The sequence below is a fragment of the Heliangelus exortis genome, chromosome 3 (genome assembly GCF_036169615.1).
Source record: "Heliangelus exortis chromosome 3, bHelExo1.hap1, whole genome shotgun sequence".
Classification (NCBI taxonomy): Eukaryota; Metazoa; Chordata; class Aves; order Apodiformes; family Trochilidae; genus Heliangelus; species Heliangelus exortis.
The window spans coordinates 109,654,709-109,677,123 of record NC_092424.1 but is presented as its reverse complement, the minus strand read 5'-3'; the positions used below and the strand labels follow the sequence as shown (position 1 = coordinate 109,677,123).

The 22,415-nt window shown below is 42.2% G+C and overlaps 2 protein-coding genes across 2 annotated transcripts in view; both read left to right on the top strand.

Annotated features, from left to right (window-relative positions):
• The first annotated feature begins 59 nt into the window (after positions 1 to 59).
• On the top strand, positions 60 to 5,433 carry LOC139795306 (zinc finger protein 11-like). The gene is made up of 3 exons (XM_071742155.1): positions 60 to 217; positions 441 to 1,097; positions 1,757 to 5,433. Exons 1-3 carry the CDS (start codon positions 175 to 177, stop codon positions 4,279 to 4,281), a joined length of 3,225 nt encoding a protein of 1,074 aa, XP_071598256.1. The 5' UTR covers positions 60 to 174; the 3' UTR covers positions 4,282 to 5,433.
• A 7,032-nt stretch (positions 5,434 to 12,465) lies between these two features.
• The window catches only part of CDC5L (cell division cycle 5 like), a 33,854-nt gene continuing 23,904 nt past the window's right edge, over positions 12,466 to 22,415 (top strand). The window contains exons 1-9 of the mRNA XM_071742154.1: positions 12,466 to 12,618; positions 14,488 to 14,591; positions 16,075 to 16,236; positions 16,973 to 17,100; positions 17,912 to 18,011; positions 18,274 to 18,492; positions 19,450 to 19,594; positions 20,089 to 20,277; positions 21,059 to 21,207. Of these exons, the coding sequence (XP_071598255.1) occupies positions 12,574 to 12,618; positions 14,488 to 14,591; positions 16,075 to 16,236; positions 16,973 to 17,100; positions 17,912 to 18,011; positions 18,274 to 18,492; positions 19,450 to 19,594; positions 20,089 to 20,277; positions 21,059 to 21,207 (1,241 nt within the window). The 5' untranslated portion in view covers positions 12,466 to 12,573. The remainder of the gene's footprint in view (positions 12,619 to 14,487; positions 14,592 to 16,074; positions 16,237 to 16,972; positions 17,101 to 17,911; positions 18,012 to 18,273; positions 18,493 to 19,449; positions 19,595 to 20,088; positions 20,278 to 21,058; positions 21,208 to 22,415) is intronic.

The window sequence follows — 22,415 nt, the reverse complement described above, 5'->3', positions numbered from 1 at the left end:
CGCCCCCTGCAGCTCCATCCAATCGGGAGGCGGCAGCCGGGCACGCCCCCCTCTCTCTCGCGTTCCCGGCGTCCGCGCAGGCGCGCAGGGCTTCCGCGGAGAGGTGCGTAGGGAGGGATCGTGGCCTTGGGCTGTCAGGTACCGGCTCGGCCTCGGGCCGGGCCCGGCGGGGAGATGTCGGTGGCGCTGGGGAAACCGGAGCCGGCGGAAGACAGCGGTAGGTGCCCCGTTAGCCTGGGGGGACGGAGCGGGGAAGGAGGGGGGGGAGGGTGGAGGTGGTGGCGGCAACTGTTACCATGCGCGCGCGGAAAAGAGTTCGGCGCATGCGCAGAGGGATGGGGCCGAGGGGAAGGGGAAGTGGGGTTGCGGTTCTTGCAGGTGTTTTGGTATGAGGCTTAATATTCTCTCTTTTTTTTTTTTTTTTTTTTTCCCCCCCTCAGATCCGGATGCCTTTGAAATCGTTCTGCCCATCACTGTCCTGGTGCTGAGCGATGTTGATTTTCTGCAGGATGACACCGCGGAACAGGCAGCGTCGGTCCCCGAGGTGAAGGAGGATGAGGAGGAGATTCCATTAAGCAATAGCGTTTTCCTAAAGGGCGACGTGACGCTTTCAAATGACAGGGACAGCTTAAGCATTTGGGAAGAAAACAAAGCTGCCGACTGTAAGGATAATAGTCTGAAATGCTCTGAAGGCAAATGGGTTGCTGAGAGGGTGTGTAACAGCTCAAAATCGTCTTTAAGTGATGGGTGTGATGCAGGCACAGCTAAACATAATGTGCTGCCTGCAGAGCCTTGCAAAACAGAGCTTACAGAGGTTAAAAAAAGCAGTGAAACAAAAGAATGTGATGGTGATGATGGCTTTCCAAAGACACCTCCTCTCCTCTCCGCTGCTGGCAGTGAGGATGGAGAAGATACTGTTGAGACAAGTAGAGAGTTGACATTGGCAGTGATATCCAAACAGGGAGAGGATCCCAAACATGGAGAAGATCCCAGACACAGAGAGGAACTTGTCAGTGTTGCAAGTACTGTTCCCATTGGCACTCAAGAGAAACAACCCGAAATCCCCAAGGAGATGGAGACAATTGCTGAAATGAAAGGTAACTTTTTAATAAGACTCGTGCAACAGCTCAAGAAATCTGCTGAATCACAAGGTTTTGAAATAGGTAGGAAAACTTATTATTATGAGTGCCAAGCCTGCTTATTTTAGAGAAAGCTTTTCATCATATATTGTTACCATATACTGGTATTGGCTGGAATATGTGTAATTCTTTCACAGGGGCCTGTGAAAAGTAGTGAAAACTACAGGAAGTTGGTGTGGTTTTATTGTGCTGCAAAGGGGCAGCCTTTCAATAGGGAAAAGAATCTGAAAATCAATAAATAAAAAAGCCAAAGGAGCATTTTACTTTTGAGAATGGAATGGCAAGTACAGTAATAGTACTTTGACAGGAATTCTGGCATAAAATTGTTTCATTAAAAACTGCAGGGCATGCAGTGTTTTCCTGAGAAATTCAGAGCTTTGTGTGAAAAGAGGAAGTGGAAGGAAGGAGGCTTCTCAGAATTCCTTAAAATATTATTTAAATTTTGGGGGGAGGAAAGCATGGAGAGAGACACCAGGAAAGCGAAGATAAGAAAATATTAAGGAAAAGAGTGAAGAGCAAGGAAGTTGTTAGGCAATTTGGGATTATTAATACCAGTTCATCATGAACATTGCTGATTGATTGAAATGTCATGCATGTGACTTGCTGTTCCCCTGTAGATCCTTCAAAGAGTGGAGGCAATGAAACTAATAAAAAAAAGAGAAAGAGAAGCAAATTTGAAGATGAAACTCAGAGTTCCCATTTGGAACATGACGTGAAAGAAGAACCACAATGCACCTATGATTATTCTACTCTGCTTCTCAATGGATGTTCTCCTACTTCAGAAGAATTGCTTAAAGATGTAGGGAAAGCAGAGATGAAGGCTTCCACTTCTCCTGAGCCAAATACTACTGGGAAGCATATTATTAAGACATTAGTACCATTTCATAAAAAAAAATACAGGCAACAAAAAGCTGTTTCTCATAATGCAAGCCCAAAAGAATTCCAAAGCCAGCAAGAAGACTTAACGTGTCTAAATACCAATGTGACCATCAAACCTCTTTCTCTAGCATCCTGTTCTATAAATCAGCCTGAAGCACTGAGTTTTAAGTGTAGATTTTGCAATTCTGTATATAAATGCAGCTCGCATCTAAAGAAACATGTTCATGCAGCTCATAAAGATAAGAAAATACATAAGTGCTGCTTTTGTAAAAGAACCTTTTTCTTTTCTGTCAACCTTAACAACCACCTTAAGTTCCATAAGAAGATTGCTAGGCTGCAAAAGGCAAGAAAAAATAGAATAAATGCAAGAAAAATCAGGCAGAAAAAATCTGAAGAAAAAAAATCGGGGAGTAAGAAAAAAGAGAGTAAATATGAGAATTTTTTCATGAAAATGGAAAGAGACTTCACACCTATGGGTGAGCCAGTTAGTTTTTCCTGCAAATTTTGTTTCTTTGTTTCATCAAATCCTCGGATTTTTGTTCATCATTTGAAGGGACATAAAGAGAGGCCACCTTACCAGTGTCCTCAGTGTGATTACTCCTGCATTAGCCTATCCTATCTGTTAAATCACATGTACTGGCATGCTGGATATAAACTGTATCAGTGCAGGTTTTGCACCTTTTTTTCATTATATTTTGCAAGCATGGTAAGGCACAGCCACATACACACAGGGGCCAAGCCATATCCCTGTGAGTTCTGCCACTCAGCATTTGCCACCATGGCTGGGTTAAAGAGACACAGAAGATTACATGCAGGCCAAGAAATGTGCCAAGGGCAGCAACTCGACTTTGTAAGTGGAGGAAAAAAAGCTCAAAGACCTTTAAGGACTTACACATGTGATGAGTGTAATGCAGTGTTTTACACCAGAGGACATCTTAGCTTTCATAAGAAATTTCATGAGCAGTTGGAGCCTAATGGTAATGGTTATACAAACCAGAGCAAGGAATATCATAAAAACAAAATGTGCAGAGTTGGCAGAGAGTCTCGGGATCTTTTTTCTCTGTCTCCTGGAAGAGAGGGTATTGGTCTCAGTGGGGGAATGCTGGCTTCAGAAGTAGACTTGGAGCAGGGAGGTGGTGTGCAGGACAGTAAGAAAACATGCTCTAGAAAGAAATTTCCTGAAAAGAGCTGTGGAAGCAACAGCCCACCTAATATTGGGAACAGTTCAGAAGTTGTTCTGAATTCACATGAAGTGGACAGTGTAACTTGCAAAGAGGAACTTCACTTCAACTCCAAGGCCTCTCATTCCCAAGTTCAGGATGATGATGCCTACCACAGATCAGTGGAAAACTTACGAGATCCATGGCCTCTCAGCTTCTCTCCTTTCAGAACGTACAAATGCCAACATTGTAGTTATGCTACTGCTGTTCACAGTGACTTTAAGCTGCACCAGAAAATACATACAGATGAAGGACTTAATGAAATGCATGTAGGCATCTGTCCAGAAAGAGATTTTGGTTCTTTGGAAGCTTCAGACAGCATCCATTCCTTGTTTGGTTCAGAAGTCTGTGGAATACAGCCAGATGTCCAGAGAGGCAATGGAAGTGATCTGGTAGCACAAAGTCAGCCCTCATTTTATCAGTGTGTGGAGTGTGACTACACAACTTACATTTTAAGCAACCTCAAACTACACGTGAGAACACACACGGGTGAGAAACCTCACAGCTGCAGTGTTTGTCACAAGAAGTTTCGTACTTCCAGTCACCTGAAAAGACACAGAATCACCCATTATAACACGGGGCATTTCAAGTGCAGAAACTGTGACTATTCAACAACCAAATGGCTGGCGTTGAAACAGCACCTGGCCTCCCACTCTTGTGAGGAAAGCTCATCTACTGGCTGCAGCTACAAAGAAACACAGCTGCCTTTTAAAATATACTCGTGTGAGGAGTGTGGCTATTCCACAGCCCACAATGGAAACTTGAAGCCACATTTGAGGATTCATACAGGGGAGAAGCCATTCAAGTGCAGCCAGTGCCTCCTTGCTTTCCGCACATCCAGCCACCTCAAGCGCCATTTCCTGACTCACCTCAGGCTGCGCTGCAGGAGGTGCAAGTTTTCCACGGTGGATAAACATGCTTTCCAAAAGCATGTGAAAACACACAAAAAAAAATACAGGTGTGGAAGCTGCAATGTGATTCTGCCTACCAGAAAACTCCTAGAAAAGCATAGCCAGCAACATAATCTTGGAATGCAAGCTTAGGAATTGCAACCTGGCGCTTGGATCCGGAGAGGTTTGCGTGCCCTTGGATTTATGTTTAAATTGCTTCACGCTCCCCTGCTGTCCCTGGAATGATGGCTGGTGATGGAAGCATCCAGCATTTTGGAAACTTGGAATGCTGGTTTTCTCCATGTTCTGAGAGCTCCAATTCTAGAATTGCTAAAGAAGATCTTGGAGGCACTTTTTCATGCCCAAGTCACTTGTTAATACCGTGAGGTCAGTTAGGATTGAGCCAATGTTGATCAGTTCTGGAGGTTTATGATTGGGCATTTTAATCCTCTCTGTAGTTTTGATAATCTTGGGAGTATCCTGACAGAAATAGTATATTTGTTCTTAAGCAGATATTTTATGATACTGAGAAGCAACTGAGAAATTGGCAGTGATCCACTTATTTTTATGATTAACCTTGTCAATCCACAGGCACTTGCTGTCCTGAGCAGCTGACCTTTTCCTACAATGTTATTTTTGACAAGCAATGGCTCATTACACTCTGCTAAATTGTCAGTGGTTTTATGTTCATTTTTTCAAATTATCGAAGGCAGAGGGACCAATATCCTAGATTAAGGTTTCCTCACACTTTCCACAGTAAATTGTTGCTATGCTGGCACTTCCAGGCTGAAATTTCTTTTGCCACATTTGTTTTACATAGATATTTTTTCAGAAACATTCAGTAAAAATAATCAGTAATTTCCAAGGCCAATGTGAAGAGGTACTTAGCACTGTTGTACAGGTGAGGGGGAGTTTTTGCCTGTGTTACTGTACAGTTCTGATAATTTATGTGAAGAAAAATTCAGGATCTATACAAAGAGGAAACAAAAATGGCAAAAAAAATTGAAAACTTCTCTCAGATGAGACAAGGAAAGCTAAATCTGATAGAGAATAATTGTTTATAAGTATTTTACACAATTATAAAAAAGGGAGCACAATTTAAAGGGCATAAATTCACTGAAGGAAATTTTAAAAGCTTGTAAACAGCATGAATTTCTTTTAGGCTTTCTTCCTTAGTTTGTTTTTCCTTTTAGTTCTTTTAAGTAAGAGCAACAAGACATTTTCAGATGGAACTTGTAAGTTTGTAAAAATAATTATTTCAGGTAGTTGACTTCAATAAAAATAAATAAAATGTTTCACCCTTGACTAGATTCCCCTCTGTTCTTATGCAATGCACTGCACCTTGGGGGGGCTGAAAGTTATATCTGCTGAGTCAGAGAAATTTAAATCTAAAGGCAGACTCATTTTAAAATAAGGACATAAGCTGCTATTAATATTTAATTTTTTGCTAGCTGAAGGTTTAATATTTTTTATTCTTGTAGAGTTTGAACGAAAAACATTTCCTAAATCATAGTATGAAGTTGTTTGCAACTGAAAAAAAATGGTTAATTTTGTTTATGAACACAGTGAATTTGGATAAAACAGTGCAGAGTAAAAGGAAATCACACGACCACTTCAGCTAATAGGTAATTCCATCTACTATGCATCTACTAAGTAAATGAATAAAAATTAAACACTGAATAAATTAATATGGGTGAATAAAGCCATGTTGCAATATGGGTAACCACCAACAAGATTTATCAATGGTACATGGAAAGATACAGGTCAAGTTTCCTTTTTTTACTGCTTTTTCTTACTTTTTTACATTTTTTTTACTTCTTACTTTGTTTTCACTTTTTTGTTTGCAAACATTGTTAACTAAAATTCAGTAAAGTAATGAAACTGCTCTACAGCTGCTTTGATAAAGGCTTTTTGCTGCTGGTCAGTGAATGACACAGGTAAGACTTCAGCTCTGAAAAAAAAAATCAAATCTCATCAGCCTAAAGGTAAGTACAAACTGTTGATTATCTGGTCTCTGTCAACTACTTACAGTTTAATCCCAAAAACAAATGAGAAGGATTCACTGTACTGGTGATATTCTTGGAGACCTGAGCCAAATCTGAGGTGATAAACCCTTCTGAGGGGGTTTGAAGTACTTCCCAGGCCTGTGGTGGCAGGCAGCATGGTGTGGAGATCTCTGCACACTGCTAGGGAGCCAAAGGTAAGATTTACTAGGGGTGAAAAATCTCTATGTTACTACATGCCACTACTGCAATTTTCATTTGTTCATCCTTGCAAGTCGTGGCTTTTTGCAACCACTGTAAATGCAACATTTGTAGAATCACAGTGGGGTTTGGGTTGGAAGGGACTGTAAAGATTATCTCGTTCCAACCCCCCTGCATGGGCAGGGACACCTCCCACCAGCCCAGTTTGCTCCAAGCCCCATCCAGCCTGGACTGAGACACTGCCAGGGATGGGGCAGCCACAGCTTCTCTGGCTGTCAGGGTTTAACATTGGCCTGGCAAACCAAATGACAGATGCTCTCTATTAATCCCCCTCCCCTCCCTGATAAAGAAAGGAGAGAGAATAAGGGAGAGAGACTGATGGGTTGGAAACTAAACTACACAGCTTTAATGAAACAGTAATGATAAATAGGAAAAATTACTAAATCTATACAAATACACAGGAAAATTGATCCCATGTTCCTCCCCCCTTTTCCCCAATAACTCTCACGTCACCACTGAGGCTGCAGGGCAGCCCTGGGAAAGTCCAGGCTGGAATCCTGGGGTCAGCAGCAGTTGGGAGCTGGAGGCAGAAACACAGAGATTCAGGCTGGCATGGATCAGGAGCACAGGCAGAGGAATGGATGGAATCCTCCCAGGATGCTGAAGCAAACAGGGACAGGTGAAGAAGGGGAAGCAGGAAGGGGTTTGACCCTTGTGATCCCTCAAATTTATACTGACTATGATGTGTATGGGATGGAATACTCAGTTTGATCAGTTTTGGCCATCTATCTTCTCTGTTCCTCCCCAAAGGAGGGTTTCAGGTGTGACCTTTTTACTCCTTTTCTCCTTCCAGAGGGCAAAATGTTCCTCAGAACTGGGCAGTGTCCTTGGCTCTGCACACCAGTCTCTGGCTGTAACTATAATGGGATGAGGTTCAACACGGCCAAGTGCCGGGTCCTGCACTTTGGCCACAACAACCCCATGCAGCGCTACAGACTGGGTACAGAGTGGTTGGAGAGCAGCCAGGCAGAAAGGGACCTGGGAGTCTGGATTGACAGGAAGCTGAACATGAGCCAGCAGTGTGCCCAGGTGGCCAAGAAGGCCAATGGCATCCTGGCATGTATCAGAAACAGCGTCACCAGCAGGTCCAAGGAGGTGATTCTGCCCCTGTACTCAGCCCTGGTAAGGCCACACCTTGAGTACTGTGTTCAGTTCTGGGCCCCTCAGTTCAAGAAGGATATTGAGGTCCTCAAACAGGCCCAAAGGTGTTGGGAAACTGTCTGGAAGAAAACAGACATGTGAGCAATCCTGACTCTTTAGCTTTAGGCCTTAAGACCCAGTTGCAAGGTTACTGAAAGATGAGCTATGGGAAAAAGATAAGGGAGCTGGCAGTAGAAAAGAAGAATAACAGGATAATGAGGTAGCCAGCAGAAGTTCTGTGAGAACAGAATTTGTGTCCAAGATACAGCCACCTGCAAGATATCATTATATAAACAAAGGCTCTATATAAAGCGAGTGTCCACTGTTAATAAACGACTTCACTTTAACCATATTGGTGACTGCGTGTCGTCCTTTAAGCCTCCGCGGATTTTTTTCCCACATTTGGCGCCCGAACAGGGACCCTCTCGCTGTTGCTTCCAGGAGCGATGAAGACAGCTGGAATGAGAGGGTAGCGAGAAAGCCGACCGAAGGAACGGTGCGGCAGGAGCGGAGAAGCCAGTCGAAAGGAGACTGCTGCCCCGGCGGTCTGTGTAGCTGGTGCCCGGCTACGGAACGAAAGAGGTACCTCGGAATTGAAGAATCTTGCCAAGAAAAAGGTGAGCGGCTGGGGAGGAGATGGGGTCTACACTCTCTAAAGAAGAAGAGGCAGTAGTTAAGCTCCTCCAATGTATTCTCTCTAAGAGAGGTTTATCACACGAAGGCAGGACCTTACGTGAATTACTGAAATGGGCACGGGATAGAGACTTGATCCCCTCGATGGGTACCGTTTTTGAGTTACCTACTTGGGAAGCCATAGGTACTGCTCTATGGGATAAAATTAACGATGGAGATAAGGAGGCACGACGCTTAGCCACACTCTGGAAATTGATTAGAGAAACCTTAAAAGAAACGAAAAGTGAAAGAGTAGCAGCCTCAGCGTTTGCTGCCTTAACACCTGATCTACCAATACCGATGAATGCTCAAAATATGGACTTGACCTCTAGGCAGTTATTTGAGACACCTAAGGTGCCCCCACCAGCACCTGAAGGGACTATACTGATTCAAGCTCAGCCAACTGTGCCATTTGACCCTGGAGGGTCGGATGAAAAGCAAAAATGGGACTGAGAAGCAAAACGAAATGCGACTGAAAACACCACCAGAATCGTCGGAGGACCCAGAGGGAGAGAAGCTGGAGAACACAGGCGAGGAACCTTAGAATGCAGACCCCCCCTCCTGCCCGCCTGCCACGGCTCCCAAACACTCTGCCACCGCTGCCTTCCTCTCGACCTCCGATGCCTGATTTATCTTCTTGACCACAGTTGCCATCAATTAATCCTCTGCTTCACCTGTCAACACCATCAGTGCCTGCTATAGAGCAACAACCAAGGAAAGAACTGGGACTCAGAGACAAGCAACTCAGGGAACTGCTGAAGAAGCTGAAAGAACTGGAGACCAAGGATGAGTATACCCCTGAAAAAACCCTAGTTTTTTGCTCCGGAGAATACCCTAAACAACCCAGGGGCACTAATCCATTTTTATCCCCTGATCAGTTCCCTATCCCTGCTCCTACTTCCCTTAACCCTTTAACACCCACTGCTCCACCTCTTCCAGATCCAACATGGGGAGGGGAGGGTGGTAGAGGGGATAGTGAGGGGGGGGGGAAGGTGGAATCAACAATTGCAATTTCATCATAAATGGCAAATGCTGTGTGAAAATGAAGCTGTGATTCCTAGACAGAACACCGATGCATTATACAGAGTGCAAGCACAAATGTTACTTGGTGCTTGTCCTTTTGTATGTGCAGATTTGCAGGCATGGTTTCAAACTGAAGTGTTACAACTTTCACAAGAATTGGCGTATAAAGCTTTGTAAACTGTGCATGATCCTGCACAAGCAACTCCCTCTTTTACAAATATTAAACGAGGGAGTGGAGCCATATCCAAAATTTGTGGATCACTTATATTCAGTGGTAATATCACATCCCGACTTGACAGAAGAGATGAAAACAAAAATTTTTTATATGTCAGCATATGACAATGCTAATGAAAAAAAATAAACTTGCATTAGGACTACTCCCAAAAGGTGCTACAGCAGCCCAATTGTTAGAAGCTTCTGAGCAAATGCTAGAAGCAGATAAAGCTGCTTAAGGACCATCATTGCAATATGGTTCTCAATATTGATTTATATTGTGGTGCATGGTCCACTGGTGTTTCATACAGAGACAAAAAACAAACAAACAAACAAACAAAAACAAAACAAAAACAAAAAAAAAAAAAAAAAAACTTGGTAATTACACTTGAGTTTTGGTTTGGGAAATTGTACCACTTCTTTTAATTTTAGGCTAACTTCATTAGATTTTATGAGAATGAGTATGCCTTTTCAGAGCCCGAGAGTTGCTGCGGGGAGTGAGAGCTGCTCCTCGTACAGAGAGCACCCCCACTCCTGCCTCCGCAGCCGCTTCTCGCCCCCCCGCACACAAGGGCACAACTCAGATGTGGCCGGTGAGCATTGCCAGTGTATCTGTTGCAGCTGCTGTCTCTACCTCCACTGACACTGCTGCTGCTCAAAAAATGAGCCCTGATGCAGACACCACAGCAAAAAAAAAAAAAAAAAAAAAAAAAAAAAAAAAAAAAAAAAAAAAAAAAAGGGGGGAGGAAAGTGTGTGCTTTTGCTGTCTTTGTTTATTAGGCCTTTTTGGGCCTCAATTTGGCAACCATGAAGGAAACCAGGACTCCACTGTGCCGTGACCCGGGAGGGGTCTGGGGACGCTTTTGGGGCCCCCCGACCAATTTTTGTCGGATAAGCCTCCTCTACCCTCTTGGTTCTATGCACCAGTGGACACCAGACCTTCCTTATAATAAAAAGGTATTTAAGTCCTTCCATTGCAGTGTGAAATGTGCTTTTCATATTGTATTGATAATAGGTTCTTGTTAATGTTGTAATTCATGTGATCGTTTATATGTTGATTATGGGATCCCTTGTCTATGTGTTGATTGTTGATTGTGCTATTCTGTTGCACTGCTAAGTAGATGAACTTAACTTCTGGTATTTTAACACAGATGCTAAAAGATGTTGATAGTGTCAGACATGCAGTTTTATAATATCATGCTGCCATTGACTTTTTATTATTAGCTTTTAGGTTATGTTTGTGAAGACTTTGATGGAGTGTATTTGCATGAATTTATCTGATCATTCAGAGTCAATTCACAACCAAAAACAATTGATTAAGATAACATGAAAAATTAACTCTTGCATATATTGGGTTAAATGAATGGTTAAATCACTTAAGGATATAGGGATAGCTTAGAGATTTAATTAGACAAGTTTTATCAATTATATTTGTTATTATTGGTTTTGATGCTTTCGTATTATTAGTATGTTGTTTATGGCAATGTATTATTAACATGTTATTTCACGTAATGAAGTAAGTCAGGCTTGCTCAAAAACAAAAAGGGGGATATGTTGGGAAACTGTCTGGAAGAAAACAGACATGTGAGCAATCCTGACTCTTTAGCTTTAGGCCTTAAGACCCAGTTGCAAGGTTACTGAAAGATGAGCTATGGGAAAAAGATAAGGGAGCTGGCAGTAGAAAAGAAGAATAACAGGATAATGAGGTAGCCAGCAGAAGTTCTGTGAGAACAGAATTTGTGTCCAAGATACAGCCACCTGCAAGATATCATTATATAAACAAAGGCTCTATATAAAGCGAGTGTCCACTGTTAATAAACGACTTCACTTTAACCATATTGGTGACTGCGTGTCGTCCTTTAAGCCTCCGCGGATTTTTTTCCCACACAAAGGAGGGCAACCAAGCTGGTGAAGGGACTTGAACACAGATCCTATGAGGAGAGGCTGAGGGAGCTGGGGCTGTTCAGCCTGAAGAAGAGGAGGCTCAGGGGAGACCTCATTGCTCTCTACAACTACCTGAAAGGAGGATGGAGCCAGGGGGGGGTTGGTCTCTTTTCCCAGGCAACTCTCAGTAAGACAAGAGGGCATGGTCTTAAATTGTGCCGTGGGAAGTTCAGATTGGATATTAGAAAGAATTTTTTCATGGAAAGGGTGATCAGGTATTGGAACAGGCTGCCTGGGGAGGTGGTGGACTCTTCGTCCCTGGAGACATTTAAAAAGCGACTCGATATGGCACTCAGTGCCATGGTCTAGTGACTGTGGCGGTAGTTGTTCAAGGGTTGGACTCGATGATCTCTGAGGTCCCTTCCAACCCAGCCTATTCTATGATTCTATGATTCTATAAACATGGAGTGTGATCAGTCCTAGAAGCAGGCACTGTGTGAGAAACTTGCTGTTAATTTCAGCAAGTGCTGCTACTTATGAGACACTGAGCTGAAAGCAAAAGTACAAGACAGAAAATCATCTTTATCCTGGCCCAAACCAGGACACAGGCAACCTGGGCCAGGGACTCAGCACCTCACAGAGTTTCTTCCCATTACCACACCTAAATCTACCCTCGTTCGGCCTGAAAATGTCCTCTGCTTGCCCTGTCACTCCATGCCCTGCTAAAAAGTCCTTCCCCACCTTTCCTTTGGCCTCCTCAGGTACTGGAAAGTGCCCCAAGGCCTCCTCAGATCCCTCCCCAGTCCGCACAACCCCAGCTGCCTCACAGCTGCTCCCGCATTTGCCTCACGCTCCTGGCCTCTGGACTCACCCCCACAGCTCCCGTATCCCGTGGTTGGAGACCCCAGAACCGGGCACACTTAGAGGGGAAGAATCCCCTCCTCGGACCTGCTGGCTGCGCTTCTTTTAATACAACCCAGGATACGCTAAAAGTTTTATTTTCCTCCCTCCCCCTTCGGTTCCCCGCTGTACCGGGACCGCACGACCCCGGCTGCCCTGCGCACCTCCAGCCGGCAGGGGGCGCTAAGCGTAGCTCGCCGCGCCTGCGCAGAGCACCCCCCCCCCCCGCCCCCCCCTTCTGTCCCTTGTGCGCCTGCGCGGCTCAGTCCCGTCCCGCTGAGGCGAGCGGCGGTTGCGGCCTTGAGCCGCCTCTTTCTCGCAGGACTTGGGAGCCTCTTACACCGCCAAGATGCCGCGGATTATGATTAAAGGCGGTGTGTGGCGCAACACCGAGGTAGGACTCTGCCTAGCTTTAATCCCCCAGACCCTGAAAGCTGGGGCCTGGGGTGTTGTATGTTGGGGGGGGGTTCGCGTTGGTGCGCAGGCGCTAGTGGAGGGGTCGTGGTGCGCATGCGCGGGGGGGTTCGTGTGGTGGGGGGGACACTTTGGGGTCTTTCAGGGCGTAGAGAGTTCATTATTTGCAGGCAGTGTGGCTCTGGTGGGCTTGAGCCCTCTGCTGCGCGGGTCCTCCTCCTCCTTCTCCCCTGTCCTAGTGCGCAAAAAGTCCATTCGGTGATGTTGCTTCTGATGGGAGCTGGGGAGGACAGGGAGCTCAGCCATGAGGGTGTCCTGGCCCCTTCTTCTCCTGAGAAACCCTCCCCATTGACATGAATGTGTCCTGTCCCTCTTCCCCCCACGAGAAACCTTCCCTACTGCAGGTGGGGGGAATGCTGGGACATTATTGTTCTCAGAGATGACCCTTTTGTAGGCTGGAGTGTGTTCTGTATAGGAAGGGCTCTTATTCTCGAGGGATGTGAGACTGCTGGAATCTCTTGCCCTTGGGGACTTTTCCAAATACAGAAGTAGTGAAGATGGGTATGGGCTCTTCACCTGCAGCTTGGCCTGCTTTGTACACAGAAATATTGTTCAAAATAAACTCATTTTTCCCCGTTTTGGCTGTCATGTGCATTCAGAACTGCCAGTGACCAGGCAAAAAAAAAAAAAAATGACATGAGAGGTCAAGGATGTCAGTTTTATTAGATGCATGTTTAAGGCAAAAGGAGGTACCCAACATTGTGTAAAATCCAGAACTCTGCCACTGCATGCTGTTAACATAAGGCATTTACATAGTTCCAAGAAAGCACTGAGAAAAAAAAAAAAAGAACTATGAATCTACCATCTCTTTTTAACCACTTGTGACATGTCAGCTGTTTGCCAGGAGGCTGCTAAATTGGATAGAAGGCACTACTGTGTGCTTACCCTGTTCTTGCACTCTTATTTCTGGCTTATTTTGGTGGCTGTTTAGAGAAATAGCAACAGCTTAAATGATCATTGGTTCACCCATTTTTGTATAACAGAGATTTTTACTTTTAAAATTAAAATTTTCCTTATGTGTGCAACATTAATTACACAGGAAGTGGAACCAGCTGATACTCGGTCAGTCAAGGGAGGTGATTCTCCCCCTCTGCTCTTGTGAGACCCTACCTGGAGCACTGTGTCCAATTCTGGAGCCCCCAGCATAAGAAGGACACAGAGCTCCTGGAACATGTCCAGAGGAGAGACACTAAAATACTCAGGGGGCTGAGAACCTCCCATGTAAAGCCAGGCTGAGGGAGCTGGGGTTGTTCAGCCTGGAGAAGAGGAGGCTCTGAGGTGACCTTATAGTGACTTTGCAATATCTGAAGGGGGCCTACAAGAAAGCTGGGGGAGGGCTTTTTTACACAGATGTGTCATGAGAGGACAAGAGGAAATGGTTTAAAACTTGAAGTGGGGAGATTTAGGGTAGCCACTAGGAAAGAATTCTTTCCTGTGAGGGTGGTGAGATGCTAGAACAAGTTGCCCAAGGAAGTTGTGGCTGCCCTCTCACTGAAAGTGTTCAAGGCCAGGTTGGATGAGCCTTGAGGAGCCTGATTTAGTGGAAGGTGTCCGTGCCCATGCAGGGAGGTTGGAACTATTTGATCTTTAAGGCCCAATCCAACCAAAGCCATTCCAGTATTCTATGATCTTCAGGAGAAAAGGTGAAAAAGGAGCAGCAGTGCTGTGCTCTTTCCATTGGGTCAGCCCATCAGGTGAAGTTCACCATGCTCTCCTCTGCTTGAGCTCAAAATTTCTCCTCTGCAACTTCTTGTGTTCCATAACAGTGTATTTTATTCTTTTTTTTAAGGATGAAATCCTGAAAGCAGCTGTGATGAAATATGGCAAAAACCAGTGGTCTCGTATTGCTTCTTTATTGCATAGAAAATCAGCAAAGCAGTGCAAAGCCAGATGGTGAGTGAGAGCTGCTGTGTCTGCCAATATGAGATTCATAATGAGTGGGAATTTAGACATTACCACAGATTAATTTATGTGCACAGAGGAACAATACTTTACAGATTGTTTGATTTCTGCTATTGTGAATAGTTCAAATTCCTGTTGCTTGAAAGGAATTGAACAACAGTAGCCAGATGTTCTTTGCTACTGACTGCACTTAGCAAATCCTGGATCACTTAAAGTAGTGTATATGTGGTTTTTAATCAGGCAGTATTACCTATGAAATAAAATTAATATCTTAGAGATATTAATATCTCAATATTAATATCTTAGAGATAATTTTATGACTTTCCATAATGAAAGTTCAGCTTTGGGAAAGCTTGCACTACAGTTGTTCTGGAGACTTTACCCAAGACCAAGTGGTAAATCATGATGAGAATAAGGGAGGAAAATGCTTAAATTAGAGCATCAAACCTCTATAAATTTATCTTTCCAAGCGGTAGTTTAAGTGGCAACTTCATTACCACATATCAGTATCTTCTTGGAAGAATCACAAGTTAAAAAGTCTTTTATTCAAGTGGAGATGGACAAGATCCAATGGCTGTAAAGTAGAGCTAGATAAGTTCAAATTACAGTCAGACACACATTTCTTAAGCAGGATGATGAGTGAAGTCTGAAAAAGACTTTAGGCTTGAAAACAGGTTATCTTTCTGAAGGACATGTCTTGGTTGGCTCAGGAGAGAAGGAATCAGAGGAAATCTTTGCTACTGACTGCACTGTTAGCAAATCCTGGATCACTTAAAGTAGTGTATATGTAGTTTTTAATCAGGCAGTATTACGTATGAAATAAAATTAATATCCTAGAGATATTAATATCTCTAATAAAATTAATATCTTAATATTAATATCTTAGAGATAGTTTTATGACTTTCCATAATGGAAGTTCAGCTTTGGGATACGTGTTTAGAAATAGCACTGTACAATTTAATTTATATAAAAAAATAGAAAATTGAATGCAAATACATGCAGTACTTAATCAGATGAAAGTTTCTCAAGTACTGAACTGCACATGTTTATTACAATACATCTGTTGAAAGGTAACAGTCACTGGTGCAGTTAAAGATTAGTGAGATAGCTGTTGAAGGATTCAGAACAAATCAGTCTACAATTTCTGGTACGTTTGGCTGTTGTGAATTTTGCTTTTATTTTTCTGGTTAAGTTTTGTGACTCTTTACTTTGCCAGGATAGAGATGGGAGCAGAAAGAAGTGGCAATATCTGTGTGAAAAGTGGTGGCTAAATTATACATTTCAAAGCTCAAACACATATCATAAAAATACATTGCAGTAGCTTCTTTTTGTACAGAAAAAGCTTGCATGAAATCTGCATGACAAGGTTTTGAACTCCTACTGTGATGATTTGGGTGAACAGTGTTCTCAATGCAAGACAGACCAATGGATAACTTGGATCTGTCATCCTTATTTTTTTTTATTTTTTTAACAGGTACGAATGGCTGGATCCAAGCATCAAGAAGACAGAGTGGTCACGGGAAGAAGAGGAGAAACTGTTGCACCTGGCCAAGCTCATGCCAACCCAGTGGAGAACCATTGCCCCCATTATTGGGAGAACTGCTGCACAGTGTTTGGAGCACTATGAGTTTCTGCTGTGAGTTACTGTTTTACCAGAGCCACACACTGGGAAAATCTGCAGTTTGTTGTATGGATGTGTCATTCCCCACTCTTATGGTGCTGAAGTTTCAAGTTGATCAAGTCCATTTGTAAGCAAGTCCATAAAGACTCTCTCAGTTGATGTATCTAGCTTGAAAGAAGCAGCTCCTGAAACTGGGGAGAGCATGCTCAAATAGACACCAGTGTATATTTTCTTGCTTCTGGTCATTCTGGCCTGAGGAGTGTCAAGATAGGTGCTTTTTATGCTCTTCCATTTCATTTGTTTGGGTTTAATTGTGTATTTTTTACTGGCTGATAAGTGTGAGTGAGAGAAAAGAGAAAGATAAAACACATTGTCATGAGTTCTCTCTGTATGCTACAGAGGGTTTCTGTAGACTATGAGAAGAGAAGTGATCTTTTCCCTTGAGAGCTTGATTAATTGTGGTGTGATTGAGTATAATAGCATAATGGGGAACTCTTGATTGCTCATTTCCTCACACTGCTTAAATTCTTGTTTGTACTGTTGAAGGTTTACCTGAGGAGAGTTCTCTGCTCATTGTCATTATTGTATTTTACTTAATGCTTTATTTTTTGAATAGGGTACTAAGTTGACTTCTTTCTATTTTAAATTTAAGATTATGTGATGGTACCATGGTACATAGTACAAGGTTACTTCTTTGGTCAGTCTTTGGTGACAAAGAGCCTGTTGTGACATACATACAATATTTTTTTAGGGACAAAGCTGCTCAGAGGGACAATGAGGAAGAAACTGCTGATGATCCTCGGAAACTTAAACCTGGAGAAATTGACCCAAATCCAGAAACCAAACCAGCCAGGCCAGATCCTATTGACATGGATGAAGGTAAGACAGGAGGTTTTCACCACTTCTGGCAGAAATGTGACCACTTTGTTTTTAACTTTAACACAGCCTCTCTACCCTGGGTTTCTTTTGTCTCTTCCCCTCCCTCCTATTTCTTTTCTGGTGGGTTTTCTCTTATTTCTATAGCTGTCCAGTCAGCTACACTTTTCCAGTTTTCTTTTTCATGGTGTGTTTCCTGCCTTCCCATCTGTCTTTGTCATCTGTTGATGACTGACTGTTCTTTGACAACTGCTCTGCTTGTTTTCATTCTTATTGCTTCATCTTTTCCTATCATCCAGTACCTCCTTCCCCCCCCCTCTCCCCACATAAATCCCTTCTGAACCACAGGGGAACTGCAGAGCCTGCACATAGCAATGTTATGAATTGTAAAAATGGTCATTGCTGAAATGCCATAAATGGACCAGTGGTGGTTTTGACCAGTCACAAGTTTACAACTGTAGTGCTCTTGAATTGGGATGTAGAGGAAATTAACAAGTTCTGTGATAAAATAATCTCAGATGAAGTTGTAATAAAGCTATAGTTTCATTGGTGTGGTTAGTTTGCCTCATTATTTAGATTCTTCAATTTGCTGTAGAAATGAGTTTACTTATTTTCAACATTAAGCATTTTTCCTAAAGACTTTGTTTCATCTGGCAAATGATTTATAAAATGTATTGGAGCAACCTGGGGAAGAACAGCTCAGTGACCATGCAGAATGCCTGTGGCAAGGTTTCAGTTTTGAATATTGCTTTTTGATTTTAATGTCACTTTTTTTCCTTACTCCCATCTTTAACTGTATCTGCACAATTTGTAGATGAACTTGAAATGCTGTCTGAAGCTAGAGCTCGTCTGGCTAATACACAGGGGAAGAAAGCCAAAAGAAAAGCCAGAGAGAAGCAGCTGGAAGAAGCTAGGTAAGCTTAAGCTGAGTTTCATCTACTGGGGCTGCTTTTTTATTGAATTTATTGAATTTTCATTAAGTTCATTAAGTCAGGCACAGCCTTTTGTCATTGCAGAATCAAAACTTTTTGATAGCCATTTGTGACAGGAGCTTTATTCTTGTATAAATGTGTACAGCCCTAGCACAGCAGTAACTGCTTAAAGTACTACCAGATCTTAGGATAGAGGAGCCATGGGTGGGTGTGGGCTTGAAATCACTCATGATTTTTTCCCCAGGAGGCTTGCAGCCCTCCAGAAGAGACGAGAACTTCGGGCTGCTGGAATTGAGATCCAGAAAAAGAGAAAAAAGAAGAGAGGGGTGGACTACAATGCAGAAATTCCATTTGAAAAGAAGCCTGCCCCTGGTTTTTATGATACATCAGAGGAAAACTACCAGTCCCTGGATGCAGATTTCAGGAAGCTACGGCAGCAAGACCTGGATGGAGAATTAAGATCGTAAGTGTGTGTGTGTGATCCTGAGGAGGAAACTGTGTATTTGCAGAAAAAACATCCATTTATTATGTCCTGAGTCTTGGAAGTGTCTGAAATATAATGTGGGCAGGAGTAGTATTTTCAGTGGGAGAGATACTAACGCAAGTTGCTGCTGCCTTTTCAGTCTCCTGTATTTTTTAATTTTCTCAAAGATATAGTTGACCCTTTTTCCTTGAGAATGAAGTTTCTCATGCACATTCTTACTCTTTAAATGGAAATCTTGAGATATTTGATGTTCATTTTCTTCTAGCAGTAGACTTGCTTGTGTGTTTGCAGTCGTTTCTCCAGGTTATACCATTGTTAAGATTGCTCACCAGAGTAGATTTTACTTGTAGTATTACTTTTGATGGAATTGTTTTTATGTAGAATCTCTTTAAATGCTTAATTTTTCCCCTCTCACAAAGCAATCCAAAACCACAGGGTTAAGAAATTAAATGCCCATCTTCATCAGCAGCAGTGTGGCACATGTACAATGGTACAGTTGCATTTCCCTCTACTTCTCCCAACTCAGTTTTTAACTGAGAGTGTAGGACTATGTATGGTTTGGTTTATTGTCTTGGTATATAATTAATTCATACTGTACAGCTCTTAGTTCAGAGGATCTGGCAGGAGCTTCAAACTGGATTACTAAACTATGTCTGACTTCAGTGCTGTTTGAAGAAAGTACCATTTTCATTAAATACTGAAGATGGTTCCCATATCTGACAGAAAATGAGGGACTGTTCACCTCTGATTCTTGCAATCTTCCTATGTAAATTCATGGTCAATCTAGATCAGCAGACCATAGCTAACCACTTCTGCATCATGGTTAATGTCTGCATATCCCACTTTTAGGGTACAGGCTTTTTGCTCTCTGCTGATTTGCTTTACCATGTAGCTGCTCTGTGTGTTCTAAAATGATTCTTTTATCCACAATGACAGTGAAAGGGAGGGAAGAGAGCGCAAAAAGGACAAACAGCACATGAAACGGAAAAAAGAGTCAGACTTACCTTCAGCTATTATACAGACCAGTGGAGTGTCAGAATTTACCAAAAAAAGAAGTAAACTGGTGCTTCCAGCTCCTCAGGTAAGCTCTGGGCTGATCAGTAAATGACTTAGAAGGCCAGTGCCAATCAGTGGTTTCTGTTTCATCAAGTCAATTTTGGTGGTGTTGTGTTTTATTTTACTATGTCTTGGAATTTTTTTCTGTGCTGAAAGACATGAGCAGTCTGAGGTCAGTACATCCAGGTGGAAGATTTATCTTGGAATGGTTTTTAAAGTAGATTTGGGGGGGAGAGATGAAGGGAGGTATATTGTGGAATTATATGTTTAAGCCTTCTGCAGGGTGTAAGTGGGCTCTATCTTGTGACCATGACACTTCACAAACTGGTGGGTGTTTCTTTAGCTGGCTTGAGCATGCCAAGTGGAGCTGCTGCAATTCACACCTGGGAAAGGGAGTAGTGATGAGAGGAGACTTATTATGTAATGCTATTAAAACAAGTGGCAGGTGCTTCCTGACATGGCAGAAATTTAAGTTTTTTTAAAGGTAATACATTGATTGGTATTGTTTTTTCTTTTAAGATATCTGATACAGAACTTGAAGAAGTTGTGAAGGTAGGCCAGGCAAGTGAGATTGCACGCCAGACTGCTGAGGAATCTGGAATTACAAACTCAGCTTCCAGCACTCTTCTGTCTGAATATAGTGTGACCAACAACAGCATAGCACTAAGGACTCCCAAAACTCCAGCAGCACAAGACAGAATACTGCAGGTAGAGTATAAATGCACAGAATGGGTTTTAAGTTTTAATGCAATGATCAACTGAATAGAATGAGCTGTATTTCAACAGTTTTTCTTTCATGATAGGAGAAAAGAGAAATTTCCTGACTCTGCAGATCATGGCCAAAGTCTCTGTGCAATGTTTGCAGGAGTGGTCACATTCATCTTCAGTTGGAGTACTCAGACATCACATATGTTGCAGTATTATGCATATACACAGTTTTGTAGATTTATTAGTGATCTTCTGTGAATATAGGTGCTCTATGCAGTAGTTTATTACCTCTGCTAATTTTTAGTGTCTTAATTCTTCATTGTAAAAATATTAATAATAGAATGGTATTAGTGAAAGTCTGAGTTGAGTCATGGACCTGGAACATTCTCTTTGAACTGCAGTTTGAGTAAACTGCTTTGAGGTTGGATTTCAGAGTGCAAGCATGCTCTTCCCTCTGAAAATCAGGATCCTTGGAATGACTTGACTGTTCATTAATAAATCTTGCAGATTTGTGGAGTCTGGCAGACTGAAGGAATTTATAACTCATATTTGCAATTCCAATTTATAATATATTTCACTGGAAATGAAAATCCCTTTCAGAGAAGCAGTAGGGTTTGTAAATATCTGTACATGGAAGTTGCAGTTAAGAAGCGTTAAACATTTTCCACAAACTGATATTAAAATGACTTCAATTATTTTTGCTGCTACTGACTCTCTTAAACATGTAGAGTGTGACCCTGAAGGAGTTACTGATGTACTGTGTGTGTTGTCTGTTACACAGGAAGCACAGAATTTGATGGCTCTCACTAATGTGGATACCCCCCTGAAAGGAGGTCTTAACACACCCTTGCATGAAAGTGACTTTTCAGGGGTAACACCACAGAAGCAGGTTGTTCAGACTCCAAATACTGTGCTTTCCACACCCTTCAGGTAAAGTAGCCTTTCTTTTATTGCATGCTTGGCTAGGCATGTTTGTAGTGGGGTGGACACTGTGGATTTCAGTGTGTGAAAGAGTGGGTCATGATTAGAGCTTTAAAACAAATTAACTCATTTTTATTTCAAGCCCTTTTACAACTTTCTCCTTCTGTGTCTTTTCACAAGCTCAGCCACATCATCTTCATCTATATTTGCACAGTCTGTAGCTCGCTGGAGTTTTGGTCCAAACTGAGGTTTTGTGTGGTCTGGAGCAATATAAATTATACTGGAGTAATACAGGAGTATAAATAGTAAGATGGAATGTCACTCTGTATGTGGATCCCTGCCTTTCCAAAGTATTACCTCTGAAGCAAAGGTGTGGGAGGTCCCTTAGCCAAACCCACACTGAATTTTTGAAAAGCTGAAGTAAATATTTTTTAAGCCATATATATCCAAAATAAAATATTTCTTGTATTGCCAATCTAAATAGTATGGAATTAATTGCTGGTTTAACTCTTACAGTGGGTCCTGAATAAATACCTAGCCCACAAATGCCAAATACCATGCTGCTAAAAAATATTACACTCGATACATTTTTTTTTTTTATCTGTCAATTTTTTCAACTTGGGTTCTAATTTTACTTGTATCATGCTAGTAGGAAAAGGGGAGAAGGAAATCAAAAGGACCTTTATGGCAGCTTTTCAAAAGCAGCATTGTTTTGTTGCATAAAAGCTGTGTGCTTTTTTAATTGGATCTGCATACCTTTTCTGGAGATTTCTTGGCGTCAGTGTGGTGCAGAACAAATGTAAAGTTTGGCCTGGAGTGATCTGGCTGTTGGCTTGGGTTATTTTATATTAAAAATAAAATACATAGACATTATAATTTTTTTTGTGGTGTTTTTTTAGCTTCAAAGTTGAAATTTGCACATGTAAATGTGGTACCAGTGTATCGAATTGTTGCAGAAATCAGTGTTTGCATCAGTGTGAAAATGGAAGATTTTTAAGCAGAGAGAACAAAAAATCTATTAAGTGGTTAAAAATAAACAAAGGGAAGCCATAAATCTTTAAGGAGGTGGAATAGTGAAGTAGAGCCATCATCATATTTAGCTTAAAAGAGCAAATATACAATTTAAGTACACCATTTCTTCCTTTCATGATATGTATATTGTAGTATTTTGATGGAAGGATTTAATGGAAATTTTTGCCTTGCAATAGGTTGGTTGA

Coding starts and splice junctions, on each gene's coding strand:
- LOC139795306 (XM_071742155.1), top strand. CDS start 175: ATGTCGGTGGCGCTGGGGAAACCGGAGCCGGCGGAAGACAGCG. Junction 218..440: donor GGAGCCGGCGGAAGACAGCG/GTAGGTGCCCCG, acceptor TCCCCCCCTCAG/ATCCGGATGCCTTTGAAATC. Junction 1,098..1,756: donor GACAATTGCTGAAATGAAAG/GTAACTTTTTAA, acceptor GTTCCCCTGTAG/ATCCTTCAAAGAGTGGAGGC.